The sequence below is a fragment of the Neovison vison genome, chromosome 8, assembly GCF_020171115.1.
Source record: "Neovison vison isolate M4711 chromosome 8, ASM_NN_V1, whole genome shotgun sequence".
NCBI lineage: Eukaryota > Metazoa > Chordata > Mammalia > Carnivora > Mustelidae > Neogale > Neogale vison.
In genome coordinates, this window is record NC_058098.1 from 70,580,757 (window position 1) to 70,595,686 (window position 14,930).

General features: G+C 38.6%; 1 protein-coding gene across 1 annotated transcript in view; it reads right to left on the minus strand.

Moving 5' to 3' along the window:
• The window catches only part of TSGA10 (testis specific 10), a 152,272-nt gene that overhangs the window by 33,995 nt on the left and 103,347 nt on the right, over positions 1 to 14,930 (minus strand). Inside the window, exon 16 of the mRNA XM_044263887.1 lies at positions 5,779 to 5,988. Coding sequence (XP_044119822.1) covers positions 5,779 to 5,988 — 210 coding nt within the window. The remainder of the gene's footprint in view (positions 1 to 5,778; positions 5,989 to 14,930) is intronic.

A 14,930-nucleotide genomic window follows, 5' to 3' on the forward strand; every position in this document is an offset into this window, starting at 1 on the left:
AAGACCCACAGCAAATATCATCCTCAATGGGAAAAAGCTTGCATCCTTCTCGTTGAGATCAGGAACACGACAAGGATGCCCACTCTCACCACTCTTGTTCAACATAGTATTAGAAGTCCTAGCAACAACAATCAGACAACAAAGGGAAATAAAAGGTATCCAAATTGGTAATGAAGAAGTCAAACTCTCTCTCTTCGCAGATGACATGATTCTTTATATGGAAAACCCAAAAGACTCCACCCCCAAACTACTAGTACTCATACAGCAATTCAGCAACGTGGCAGGATACAAAGTCAATGTACAGAAATCAGTGGCTTTCTTATACACTAACAATGAAAATACAGAAAGGGAAATTAGAGAATCGATTCCATTTACTATAGCACCAAGAACCATAAGATACCTGGGAATAAACCTAACCAAAGAGGTAAAGGATCTGTACTCTAGGAACTACAGAACACTCATGAAAGAAATTGAAGAAGACACAAAAAGATGGAAGACCATTCCATGCTCTTGGATCGGAAGAATAAACATTGTTAAAATGTCGATACTGCCTAGAGCAATCTATACTTTTAATGCTATTCCGATCAAAATTCCACCGGTATTCTTCAAAGAGATGGAGCAAATAATCCTAAAATTTGTATGGAATCAGAAGAGACCCCGAATCGCTAAGGAAATGTTGAAAAACAAAAATAAAACTGGGGGCATCACGTTACCTGAATTCAAGCTTTACTACAAAGCTGTGATCACCAAGACAGCATGGTACTGGCATAAAGACAGACACATAGACCAGTAGAACAGAGTAGAGAGCCCAGATATGGACCCTCAACTCTATGGTCAATTAATCTTCTTCAAAACAGGAAAAAATATACAGTATAAAAAAGACAGTCTCTTCAATAAATGGTGCTGGGAAAACTGGGCAGCTATATGTAGAAGAATGAAATTCGACCATTCTCTTACACCGTACACATAGATAAACTCAAAATGGATAAAAGTCCTCAACGTGAGACAGGAATCCATCAGAATCCTAGAGGAGAACATAGGCACTAATCTCTTCGATATCAGCCACAGCAACTTTGTTCAAGATATGTCTCCAAAGGCAAGGGAAACAAAAGCAAAGATGAACTTTTGGGACTTCATCAAAATCAAAAGCTTCTGCACAGCAAAGGAAACAGTCAAGAAAACAAAGAGGCAACCCACAGAATGGGAGAAGGTATTTGCAAATGACAGTACAGACAAAAGGTTGATATCCAGGATCTATAATGAACTCCTCAAACTCAACACATACAAAACAGACAGTCGTATCAAAAAATGGGCAGAAGATATGAACAGACACTTCTCCAATCAAGACATACAAAGGGTTATCAGACATATGAAAAAATGTTCATCATCACTAGCCATCAGGGAGATTCAAATTAAAACTACATTGAGACCACCTTACACCAGTTAGAATGGCCAAAATTAGCAAGACAGGAAACAACATGTGTTGGAGAGGATGTGGAGAAAGGGGAACCCTCTTACACTGTTGGTGGGAATGCAAGTTGGTGCAGCCTCTTTGGAGAACAGTGTGGAGATTCCTCAAGAAATTAAAAATAGAACTTCCCTATGACCTGCCTTGCACTCCTGGGTATTTACCCCAAAGATACAGATGTCGTGAAAAGAAGGGCCATTTGTACCCCAATGTTTATAGCAGCATGGCCATGGTCGCCAAACTGTGGAAAGAACCAAGATGCCCTTCAACAGTCGAATGGGTAAGGAAGATGTGGTCCATATATACTATGGAGTATTATGCCTCCATCAGAAAGGACGAATACCCAACTTTTGTAGCAACATGGACGGGACTGGAAGAGATTATGCTGAGTGAGATAAGTCAAGCAGAGAGAGTCAATTATCATACGGTTTCACTTATTTGTGGAGCATAACAAAAAGCATGGAGGACATGGGGAGTTAGAGAGAAGGGGGTGGGTAAATTGGAAGGGGAGGTGAATCATGAGAGACTATGGACTCTGAAAAACAATCTGAGGGGTTTGAAGTGGCGGGGGGGGTGGGAGGTCAGGGTAACAGGTGGTGGGTATTCTAGAGGGCACAGATTGCATGGAGCACTGGGTGTGGTGAAAAAATAATGATACTGTTATGCTGAAAATAAATAAATTTTAAAAAAGAACAGGGGGAAAAAAGCTAAAATATAATAAATGTTGGCAAGGATATAGAGAAACTGGAACATGTGTCTGCTGTTGTTGGGAATGTAAAATGATGCAGTCATTGTAGAAAACAGTACAAAATTCCCTCAAATAATTAAAAATAGAATTGCCATATGATCCAGAAATCCAGCTTCTGAGTATAAATCCAAAAGAACTGAAAGGCTTGAAGAGCTATTTGTAAACGCATTCATAGCAGCATTATTCACAATAGCTACATCATGGAAACAACCCAAGTGATGATGAATATATTTTTAAAAATGTAGTATATTGAGGAATTAACTGAGGATTTTGGAGGGGTGGGAGGTTGGGTGAGCTTGGTGGTGAGTATTGTGGAGGGCACATACTGCATGGAGCACTGGGTGTGGTGCATAAACAATGAATTCTGGAACAATGAAAATAAATTTAAAGAATAAATAAAAATTTTAAAAAAGAAAAAATGTAGTATATTCATACAATGGAATATTATTCGGCCTTAAAAAGAAATTCTATAATACGTTACAACACTGATAAACCTTGAGGACATCACGCTAAGTGTAAAAAGTAGTCACAAAAAGACAAATACTATATAAATCCACTTACATGAGATACTTAGAGTACTAAAAACCATAAAGAGAGAAAGTATAATGATGGTTTCCAGGGGCTGGGGAAAGGGGAAAATAAGGAGTTATTGTTTAATAGATACAATTTCAGATTTACAAGATCAAATGAGTTATGATGGTGAAGGCTGTACAACAATGTGAATGTATGTAATACAAATGAACTGTACACTTAAAAATGGTTAAGATAGAAAAGGTTATATAATATGTATTTTAAAATAAAAGAAAAAATAGAATAAATACTATGAGAATAGAAAGCTACAAAACTTGAAGTAAACATCGTTAATGGTTAAAAATTCATATAAATCACTTTCAAGTTTATATATTGTACTTCTACGGGTAATGAATTTAAGGCTTAAAGAAAATTACTGGTACCACTACTGGTATATACCCTACTTGGTCATGGTGTATTATTATCTTAATAAGCTTTGAGATAATATTTCTGGCATTTCATCTTAATATTGTTTCATTTACAATGACATGTATTACTTTTCCAATTTGAAAACAGCAAGTAAAAAAATATTTTTAAAGAAAAAATTGATGTTTTTTGAATTTTTACAGTGAAAATATATTCATGAGTTACTTCCAGCATTAAAAAATTCTTGTTAAGCTGCTAAAAAAAATTCTTGTTAAAATAAGCAACATGGACGGGACTGGAAGAGATTATGCTGAGTGAAATCAGTCAAGCAGAGAGAGTCAATTATCATATGGTTTCACTCATTTGTGGAGCATAACCAATAGCATGGAGGACAAGGGGCGTTAGAGAGGAGTAGGGAATTTGGGTAAATTGGAAGGGGAGGTGAACCATGAGAGACTATGGACTCTGAAAAACAGTCTGAGGGGTTTGAAGTGGCGGGGGGGTGGGAGGTTGGGGTACCAGGTGGTGGGTATTATAGAGGGCACAGCTTGCATGGAGCACTGGGTGTGGTGAAAAAATAATGAATACTGTTTTTCTGAAAATAAATAAATTGGAAAAAAAAAAAAAGAAAAATAATTTAAAGGAAGACTCAGAAAATCCTTACATATACCACTTCATTAATAAAATATTAACAGTGGATTCTTATGGAAATCAACAGACTCATGATTCTTAAATGCATCATATCCTCCTAGTGAATAGTAGATTAACAAAATTTAAAAACTGGAAATGTAAAGACCAAAATTTATTGACTTTTTAAAAAGTTTTAAAGTTCCAATTAGTTAACATTCAGTTTAATAATAGTTTCAGGTGAATGGTATAGTGATTCAACACTTCCATACAACACCCAGGGCTCATCACAATAAGTGCACTCTTCAATCCCCATTATCTATTTAACTCATCCCCTCACTACCTCTCTTCTGGTAACCATCAGTTTGTTCTCTACAGTTAAGAGTCTGTTTCTTAGTTTGCCTTTTTCGTTTTTTTTTTTTTCCCTTTGCTCATCTGTTTTGTTTCTTAAATTCCACATATTAGTGAAATCATGTTGTATTTGTTTTTCTCTGACTTATTTTACTTAGCATAATGCTCTCTAGCTCTATACATGTCATTGCAAATGGCAAGATTTCATTCTTTTTTATGGCTGAGTAATATCCCATTGTGTATATATATTCCACATCTTTATCCATTCATCCATTGGTGGACACTTGGGCTGTTGCCATAATTTGGCTGAGACACATATGGGGGTGCATATATCCCTTTGATTTTTTTTATTATTTGGGTAAATTCAATTACCCTGTGCAACTTGTATACATATTCCTTTAGGATCCAGGCTCCAATGATCTCTCCAGATACAACTCTAGCCACTTTCACCTGTGCATGCCATTGTAAATCACGTACTATTCACTCGAGAATTCATTTATAACTCCAAACCATCGTCTATGATATTCTCTCTGAATAGGATGCCTCCTCTCTTTTGAGCTCAGTAGTACATCCTTATGAAGTCCTCCCTGACACACATAGACTGATTAGGAATTCCCTCTCTCAAACCTTGAATATTTTTTATTAGTATAACATTCATACCACACAATTTGTTTCTCAATACTGGGAGGTCCTTAAGAGCAAGGACCTGTCTTTTTCTTTTTCTCTTTCTTTCTTTCTTTTTCTTTTTTTCCCTTTCCTTTCCTTTATTCTTTCCCTTCCTTTCCTTTCTTCTTTCTTTCTTCCTTTCTTTCTCTCTTCTTCTATTTTTTTTTTAGTATATATGACACATGATGTTACATTAGCTTCAAGTGTATAACATAGTGGCTCATCAACTCTATTATGTTAGACTATGCTTAGTAGCTACCACCTGTCATCATGCTATCCTATTACAATACCACTAACTACATTCCCTATGCTATACTTTTTATCACCATGACTTATTTATTCCATTGCTGGAAGCCTGTATCTCTCACTCTCCTTCACCCATTTTGTCCACCCCCACTCCCACCCTTCCCTTCTGGCAACCATCATTTTGTTCTCTGTATTTATGGTTTGGATTATTCATTTGTTTTGTTTTATAGGTTCTACATATAAGTGAAATCACTTGTTATTTGTCTTTCTCTGATATATTTCACTTAGCATAATATCCACTGGGTCCAACCCTGTTTTTGAACATTATGTTCACAGTGGCAAGCACAATGTCAGTTTATACAATCAAATGAATTATAGCTTAAAAGAACCCACCCAGTTAAATAAATTTAGGCTAAAAGAATATCATTAAAGTTATAATTTAGCTGAATAAACCCCAACGTCACAGTTCTTTGCTGATTGCTATGTTAATGTGTTTTATAATTATTCTGACTATAAGTAAACGTTACATACTCAAAGAAAAAGTTTCTGTTACTTTCTTTAATTGTTGAAATACAGCTGTCATCAATTTATATTCTGGACTTTAGAAATAAAATCTAAAGTTTATAGACGTGGTTTGATATAATATTTTATAAAAAAGAATTTGATTTTCTAAAATTATAGTACTTTATAGTAACAATAGTATTTTTAAAAAAACATTTAAAAATGTATTACATACCATTTCTATTTCTTGATCTTTGGCAACCAGCTGTCGATTAAGAAGTTCTTTGCTTGAGTCAAGTTTAATACAAAGTTCCCTTGTGGAAGATAAATCTGCAAGGGCAGACACTTTTTCAAACTGAACCTTCTGAAGTTCTTCTTCCATCTTTACCACAGATTTGTGTAAGGTAGAAATCTGGGACTTATAAGACCTTTCTGCATTTAAGTGCTGCAAGGACAAAATTATTATTTTATATATCTGCATACATATATATACACTTTTTTAACTTGAAAAAACTAAAACATGGAAAAGTGGGGAAAATCTTTTGATGGTACACTTAGATTATAAGAAACTTTATACAACATAGTTGGTAATAGTATATACAAAAACACCCTGGGAAAAACAAATTCGACTTTCAAACGTCTCTGTATAAAATCCATGAGTAAGCTGGTCAACTGGTCATTATTTTAATGTGTTTAGTAAACAACTTCCCCCCCTCATAAAAGTCTCAACCTGAAAGTTAGTTGAGATACATACATGTTTGGTCTGTAGTTCTATTTTTACCACAGTTTCAATTATTCTATAAGATAAACATTATTGCTGCTAAAGATAAAACTTTAGCCACCACTGTTTCACTCACAATACCCACTTTCCAATTCTTAAATGGCATGTTCACCTAAATCATAATATCATAAAATGAGGACTGATATCTCTCTGGTACTTACTAATAACTTTAAGGGAAAAAGACTCTAGACTAGAATAAATTAAGGATTAATCCACATTATGGGAAATAAGAGCATGTTTTAAAAATTGCACGATGAGATTCAAGTTACACAAATGCTTTTAAAAGTTCAAGATAATACCACCCTATTTTTTTGTTTCAGAGAAACATCTTACATAAGTACACTGCCACCTACAGAAAAGTTTTTGCTATTATGTGAAGCTGACAGAACTGAGAGACAGAAATTTTTCTGCTTTTAAAAGTACAAAACACAAAAAAAATTGCTCCTAGAAGTTACTTGGCCACAATTCTGCCCCCCCTTACTTCCTCAGTCATTCTTCAAACAACCTTCTATCCATCCATTTCATATTTTTAGTATATTCTATGTTCCAGCCAATGTGCTTAGATGCATACCAGTGATAACCAAAATAGTCTCTGTTCTCATGACACTTCCAGACTATGAGGGAGCCATACATCAGTCAAATAATCACACAAATGACTATATAAATACATATTAACCAAATATTTCTAGAGAAAAAAAAGTATATAACAAAGTAAAGTGATCCAGACTAGGAGGGTCAGAAAAGTCAGGAAAGTCTTCTCCGAGTAAATGACACATGAGTTGAGATCTGCATGGTGTGTAGATAGATATACAGTGTGGGTTGGGGAAGGTGGTTTTTCAACTGAAGGAATGCTAAATTCAAAGACCACAGAGGAAATGTGTTGAGGGAGGGAAAATGACATGCTCCAACAACAAAGAGAAAACTTGTATGGCTAGAACTCAAGAGACCACAGAGAAGAGTGATAGCATATGTATTAAAAAACTCACAAGACAGAGCCTGATAAGCTGGGTTAAAATTTAGGTCTTAATCCATGGAAAAAAAAGAGAGAGGTAATAGGATCAGTTTTGTGCCTTGAAAAGATTAATACTGGATACTTCAGGTTCTAGTAAGATAGCTGATTAAGCTAAGAGGAAAACCTTTTGGTAAAATAGAAAAAATTTTTATAATTCACAGCTGAGCTTGCAGAAAAGAAAAATAAATTTTCATATTTGCCGAAGACAAAGATAAAACAAATTCAGAGCAGGAAGAAATTGAGAAGGCCTGAAGCTAAAAGTTGGGGGTAGGAAGACCCAGTGACAGTGAAAGGCTTGTGTTTAAACACTGAATCGGGGGGGACAAGATGGCGGGGTACTAGGAAGAGGCGTCTTTTCAGCTGGTACCCCAAAGTGAGCTGATTACCTACCAAAGAACTCCGATCACCCATGAAATCAGCCTGAGATCAGAATTATACACGTCTGGATCTCTACAGGGGCTGAAGACGCCAGTGAGCAGGTAAAGTGGAATGGGAACAGCGGACTGATATTAGAAGATAAACAAAAGGGGGAGGGAGCCACCAGAGGCGACCAGTGGGAAAGTAATACCCCAATACGAGCGAGAGTGCCCTGCGTCTGGGGACCAGCATTAACTTGGAGACTGGTTGAAAGCACTCCAAAAGAGCAAAGGATCATGGGGGCAAATTGTGGGAATCGGGGCGACTAGGGACAGGGGCTTAAGTCCCCGGTCCCAGATGGCCTCCCCGGCGCGGAGGCAGAGAGAGTGCGGCGGAGAAACAGCTCCTGGTCCCTAAGCCGCCAGCGCGCCCCAGAGCGCAGGGGTTCCGGCTCCTGTGAGGGGATGGGAGCCGCGCCGGTCTGCGGAACGCGCGCTAGCCCTACCACAAAGCTTGAGATGCGCGCACGTCCCTCCAGCTCTCCTGGGTTTCTAAGGCCCGGGGGCGCTTCTTGACCTACACCATTGTTTCAAAGTCTAAGCCGTGTGCGCGCGAAACTCTTCCCCGGACAGAGGCGCGCAAAAGCCCAGCCTGCGTCTTACGGACCAGCGCCCCGTTCTCAGTCGCCAGAAGCGCGCCCGACTCACAGCCGCCTCTGAAAAGAGGTGCGCGCAAGCCGGGCACTTCCAGCCCGGGCCGGCGGCAAAATCTCAGTGTGCGATCGCTGCTTGGAACCTCTCTGGCGGTCGGGAGCTCCCAGACAGCCGCCACTGCCTTGGCTTTGGGGACGAGCAAAAGATCCTGCGCCCCCAGGGTCTGGAACTTGGAACCTGCTCTGCCAGCAGCCAAGGGGGAATTTATTCAGCTTCTGCACCCAGACTGAGGCTTCTCTCTGAGACGGAGATCAGGAAGTGTTCCAGGGTGCACCTTAACTGCACCAGAGTTGATACATCCAGCTACATCTGTTCAGTCTTCTCCCACCAAAATGACTCGGAGGAGGAATGCCCGACAGAAGAAAAATACAGAGGATGGACCTTCTGCAACAGAGCTAACGGCTATCAACATAGACAATATGTCAGAAAGAGAATTCAGGCTAACAATTATCCAGGCAATAGCTAGGTTGGAGAAAGCCATGGATGACCAAACAGAATTGATTAGGGCCGAACTGAAAGCGACCAGACAGGATGTTCACAATGTTAGGGCAGAGCTTAAAGCTACCAGGGAGGAGGTCCACAATGCTCTCAATGAGTTCCAATCTAATCTAAACTCTCTCAAAGCTAGGGTAACTGAGACAGAAAATAGAATTAGTGATCTGGAAGACAAACAGATAGAGAGAAAGGATCAGGAGGAAGCCTGGAACAAACAGCTTAGATCCCACGAAAGCAGAATCAGGGAAATAAATGATGCCATGAAGTGTTCCAACGTCAGAATTATTGGAATCCCTGAATGGGAGGAGAAAGAAAGAAATCTAGAAGATATCAGGGAACAAGTCCTTCATGAAAATTTTCCGAATCTCGCGAATGAAACCAGCGTTCATGTACTAGAGGCTGAACGGTCTCCACCCAAGATTATACACTCCAAAAAAACATCACGACACCTGATAGTCAAATTGAGAAATTATAATTGTAGGTATAATCTCTTGAAAGCCGCCAGGGCAAAGAGGCTCCTTACTTACAGAGGGAAGCCCATCAGAATAACGTCAGACCTGTCCACAGAGACCTGGCAAGCCAGAAGAGGCTGGCAAGATATATTCAGGGCACTAAATGAGAAGAACATGCAGCCAAGAATACTTTATCCAGCAAGACTGACATTCAAAATGGATGGAGAGATAAAGAGTTTCCAAGACCGGCAAGGCTTAAAAGATATGCAACCACCAAGCCGATACTGCAGGAAATATTAAGGGGGGGGTTCTATAAAAGAGGAAAAATCCCAAGAATAGCATTGAAAAGAAATATAGAGACAGTCTACAGAAAGAAAGACTTCAAAGGTAACTCGATGTGAATAAAAACATATCTATCAATAATCACTCTCAATGTGAATGGCCTAAATGCACCCATAAAACGGCACAGGGTTGCAGATTGGATAAAACGACAGGACCCATCCATATGCTGTCTACAAGAGACCCATTTTGAACCTAAAGATACATGCAGACTGAAAGTGAAGGGGTGGAGAAGCATCTTTCATGCCAATGGGACTCAAAAGAAGGCTGGGGTAGCGATTCTCATATCAGATAAATTAGACTTCAAACTAAAGACTGTAGTCAGAGATACAAAAGGACCTACATAATCCTTAAAGGGACTATCCACCAAGATGATCTAACAATTGTAAATATCTATGCTCCCAATATGGGAGCAGCCAATTACTTAAGAAAACTGTTAATCAAGATAAAGAGTCATATTGATATGAATACACTAATCGTAGGAGATCTTAACATGCCTCTTTCAGAATTAGACAGATCATCAAAGCAGAAAATCAATAAAGAAACAAGACCATTGAATGACACATTAGACAAGATGGACCTCATAGATATACAGAACATTCCACCCTAAAACAACAGAATACTCATTCTTCTCAAGTACACACGGAACCTTCTCCAGAATAGACCACATACTGGGTCACAAATCAGGACTCAACTGATACCAAAAGACTGAGATTATTCCCTGCATATTCTCAGATCACAATGTTTTGAAACTGGAGCTCAATCACAAGGAAAAGTTCAGAAGGAACTCAAACACCTGGAAGCTAAAGACCACCTTGCTTAAGAATGCTTGGATCAACCAGGAGATCAAGGAAGAACTGAAACAATTCATGGAAACCAATGAGAATGAAGACACTTCGATCCAAAACCTATGGGATACAGCAAAGGCGGTCCTAAGGGGAAAATATATAGCCATCCAAGCCTTGATCAAAAAAATTGAAAAATCCAGAACACACCAGCTGTCTCTACACCTTAAAGAACTGGAGGATCAACAACAAATCAAATCAACTCCACACATAAGAAGGGAAATCATCAAGATTAGAGCTGAGATAAATGAGGGAGAAACCAGAGATACAGTAGAACGTATCAATGAAACTAGAAGCTGGTTTCTTGAAAGAATCAATAAGATCGATAAGCCACTGGCTACACTAATCCAAAAGAAAAGAGAGAAATCCCAAATTCATAAAATTATGAATGAAAAGGGAGAGATCACAACTAACGCCAAGGAAGTAGAAACAATCATCAGAAGTTATTACGAACAGTTATATGCCAATAAGCTTAGCAACCTAGATGAAATGGATGCATTCCTGGAAAAATATAAACTACCAAAAGTGAACCAGGAAGAAATCGACAACCTGAATAGACCGATATCTAATAACTGAGATTGAATCAGTGATCAAAAACCTCCCAAAAAACAAGAGCCCAGGACCTGACGGATTCCCTGGGGAATTCTACCAAACCTTCAAAGAAGAAATAACACCTATTCTCCTAAAGCTGTTTCAAAAAATTGAAGCAGAAGGAAAACTTCCAGACTCTTTCTATGAAGCCAGCATTACCCTGATCCCCAAACCAGGCAAGGACCCTACCAAAAAGGAGAATTTCAGACCAATATCACTGATGAATATGGATGCTAAGATTCTCAACAAGATCCTAGCCAACAGGATCCAACAGCACATTAAAATGATTATCCACCATGATCAGGTGGGATTCATCCCTGGGCTACAAGGATGGTTCAACATTCGCAAATCAATCAATGTGATACAACAAATTAATATGAGAAGAGCGAAGAACCACATGGTCCTCTCAATTGATGCAGAAAAAGCATTTGACAAAATCCAACAGCCGTTCCTGATTAAAACGCTTCAAAGTATAGGGATAGAGGGAACATTCCTGAACCTCATCAAATCTATCTATGAAAGACTCACAGCAAATATCATCCTCAATGGGAAAAAGCTTGCAGCCTTCCCATTGAGATCAGGAACAAGACAAGGATGCCCACTTTCACCACTCTTGTTCAACATAGTATTAGAAGTCGTAGCAACAGCAATCAGACAACAGAGAGAAATAAAAGGTATCCAAATTGGTAATGAAGAAGTCAAACTCTCTCCCTTCGCAGATGACATGATTCTTTATATGGAAAACCCAAAAGACTCCACCCCCAAACTACTAGAACTCATACAGCAATTCAGCAGCGTGGCAGGATACAAAGTCAATGTGCAGAAATCAGTGGCTTTCTTATACATTAACAATGAAAATACAGAAAGGGAAATTAGAGAATCGATTCCATTTACTATAGCACCAAGAACCATAAGATACCTTGGAATAAACCTAACTAAAGAGGTAAAGGATCTGTACTTGAGGAACTATAGAACACTCATGAAAGAAATTGAAGAAGACACAAAAAGATGGAAGACCATTCCATGCTCTTGGATCGGAAGAATAAACATTGTTAAAATGTCTATACTGCCTAGAGCAATCTATACTTTTAATGCTATTCCGATCAAAATTCCACCGGTATTCTTCAAAGAGCTGGAGCAAATAATCCTAAAATTTGTATGGAATCAGAAGAGACCCCGAATCGCTAAGGAAATGTTGAAAAACAAAAATAAAGCTGGTGGCATCACCTTACCTGATTTCAAGCTTTATTACAAAGCTGTGATCACCAAGACAGCATGGTACTGGCATAAAAACAGACACATAGACCAGTGGAACAGAGTAGAGAGCCCAGATATGGACCCTCAACTCTATGGTCAATTAATCTTTGACAAAACAGGAAAAAATATACAGTGGAAAAAAGACAGTCTCTTCAATAAATGGTGCTGGGAAAACTGGACAGCTATATGTAGAAGAATGAAACTCGACCATTCTCTTACACCGTACACAAAGATCAACTCAAAATGGATAAAAGACCTCAACGTGAGACAGGAATCCATCAGAATCTTAGAGGAGAACATAGGCAGTAATCTCTTTGATATCAGCCACAGCAACTTCTTTCAAGATACGTCTCCAAAGGCAAAGGAAACAAAAGCGAAAATAAACTTCTGGGACTTCACCAAAACCAAAAGCTTCTGCACAGCAAAGGAAACAGTCAACAAAACAAAGAGGCAACCCACGGAATGGGAGAAGATATTTGCAAATGACAGTACAGACAAAAGGTTGATATCCAGGATCTATAATGAACTCCTCAAACTCAACCCACACGAAACAGACAAACACATCAAAAAATGGGCAGAAGATATGAACAGACACTTCTCCAATCAAGACATACAAATGGCTATCAGACACATGAAAAAATGCTCATCATCATTAGCCCTCAGGGAGATTCAAATAAAACCACATTGAGATATCACCTTACACCAGTTAGAATGGCCAAAATTAGCAAGACAGGAAACAACATGTGTTGGAGAGGATGTGGAGAAAGGGGAACCCTCTTACACTGTTGGTGGGAATGCAAGTTGGTGCAGCCTCTTTGGAGAACAGTGTGGAGATTCCTCAAGAAATTAAAAATAGAGTTTCCCTACGACCCTGCAATTGCACTCCTGGGTATTTACCCCAAAGATACAGATGTCGTGAAAAGAAGGGCCATTTGTACCCCAATGTTTATAGCAGCAATGGCCACAGTCGCCAAACTATGGAAAGAACCAAGATACCCTTCAACGGATGAATGGATAAGGAAGATGTGGTCCATATACACTATGGAGTATTATGCCTCCATCAGAAAGGATGAATACCCAACTTTTGTAGCAACATGGACGGGACTGGAAGAGATTATGCTGAGTGAAATAAGTCAAGCAGAGAGAGTCAATTATCATATGGTTTCACTTATTTGTGGAGCATAACAAATAGCATGGAGGACAAGGGGCATTAGAGAGGAGTAGGGAATTTGGGTAAATTGGAAGGGGAGGTGAACCATGAGAGACTATGGACTCTGAAAAACAGTCTGAGGGGTTTGAAGTGGCGGGGGGGTTGGGGGGTTGGGGTACCAGGTGGTGGGTATTCTAGAGGGCACGGCTTGCATGGAGCACTGGGTGTGGTGAAAAAATAATGAATACTGTTTTTCTGAAAATAAATAAATAAATCTTTTAAAAAATTAAATATATAAATAAATAAGTAAAATGGAAAAAAAGATAAAAGAATCAGGAAAAGAATAAAGTATAGAGAGACTATGGACTCTGAAAAACAATCTGAGGGTTTTGAAGGGGCGGGGGGTGGGAGGTTGAGGGAACCAGGTGGTGGGTATTAGAGAGGGCACAGATTGCATGGAGCACAGGGTGTGGTGCAAAAACAATGAATACTGTTACACTGAAAAGAAATTTAAATAAAAGAATAAAGTATAAATACAAAAAATGGAAATAATAAACATAAATGAGTCAGCAATTCAAACACAAATGGTAAATTTACTAGTTAATAAAAAGGTATTCTAATGGGGGAAGGGGGGTGGGGTTATGGACATTGGGGAGGGTAGGTGCTATGGTGAGTGCTGTGAAGTGTGCAAACCTAGCGATTCACATATCTGTACCCCGGGGGATAAAATATATTATATGCTTATAAAAAATAAAAATTTTAAAAAAGTTATTCTAAGATAGAATTTTTTAAAAATTAGAATATATAATGTTTACTAGAGACAGTTGAAAAGGATTAAGAAAAGACAGATTATACTTCTGTTTCCAGCCTTGATAGCATAACTGAGACTGAACTTATCCTCCCACTGTTAACAAGTGTAAAACTAGAAAGGAAGGGAAAGAAAAAGAAAGGAAAACAAATAGGAAGAAGGAAGGAAGGAAGGGAGGGAGGGAAGAAGGAAAGGTGAGGGGATTGCGTCTAGATATTGAAAAATAGGCACCACAGGGTTGTATCTCTGAGAGAAGGAAAACAAACAAGATGAGCACTATGATCATTCCAGCTTTCTGTCAGGAGATGATTTTTCAGTCTTCAGGGAAAGAAACTTCAGTCAGAGCACAGCTGATTTGCAGAGGAGACAGAAATAAGCATCTGAAATATGTGCGATAGGGTTCCAGAAATAAAGGGTCTACACACACAAAAAAAGACAACCAGAAATTTGCTTAGGAGTCTCCTTGAGTCTGTTGCTGAATACTAAGCCATGAATATATATTGTGAAACTCCAAAAGGCTAGGAAAGAAAACCAGAGAGCTCTAAAATAACCAAAACCACAGCTGATACACAGTTGGAAAAAATCCT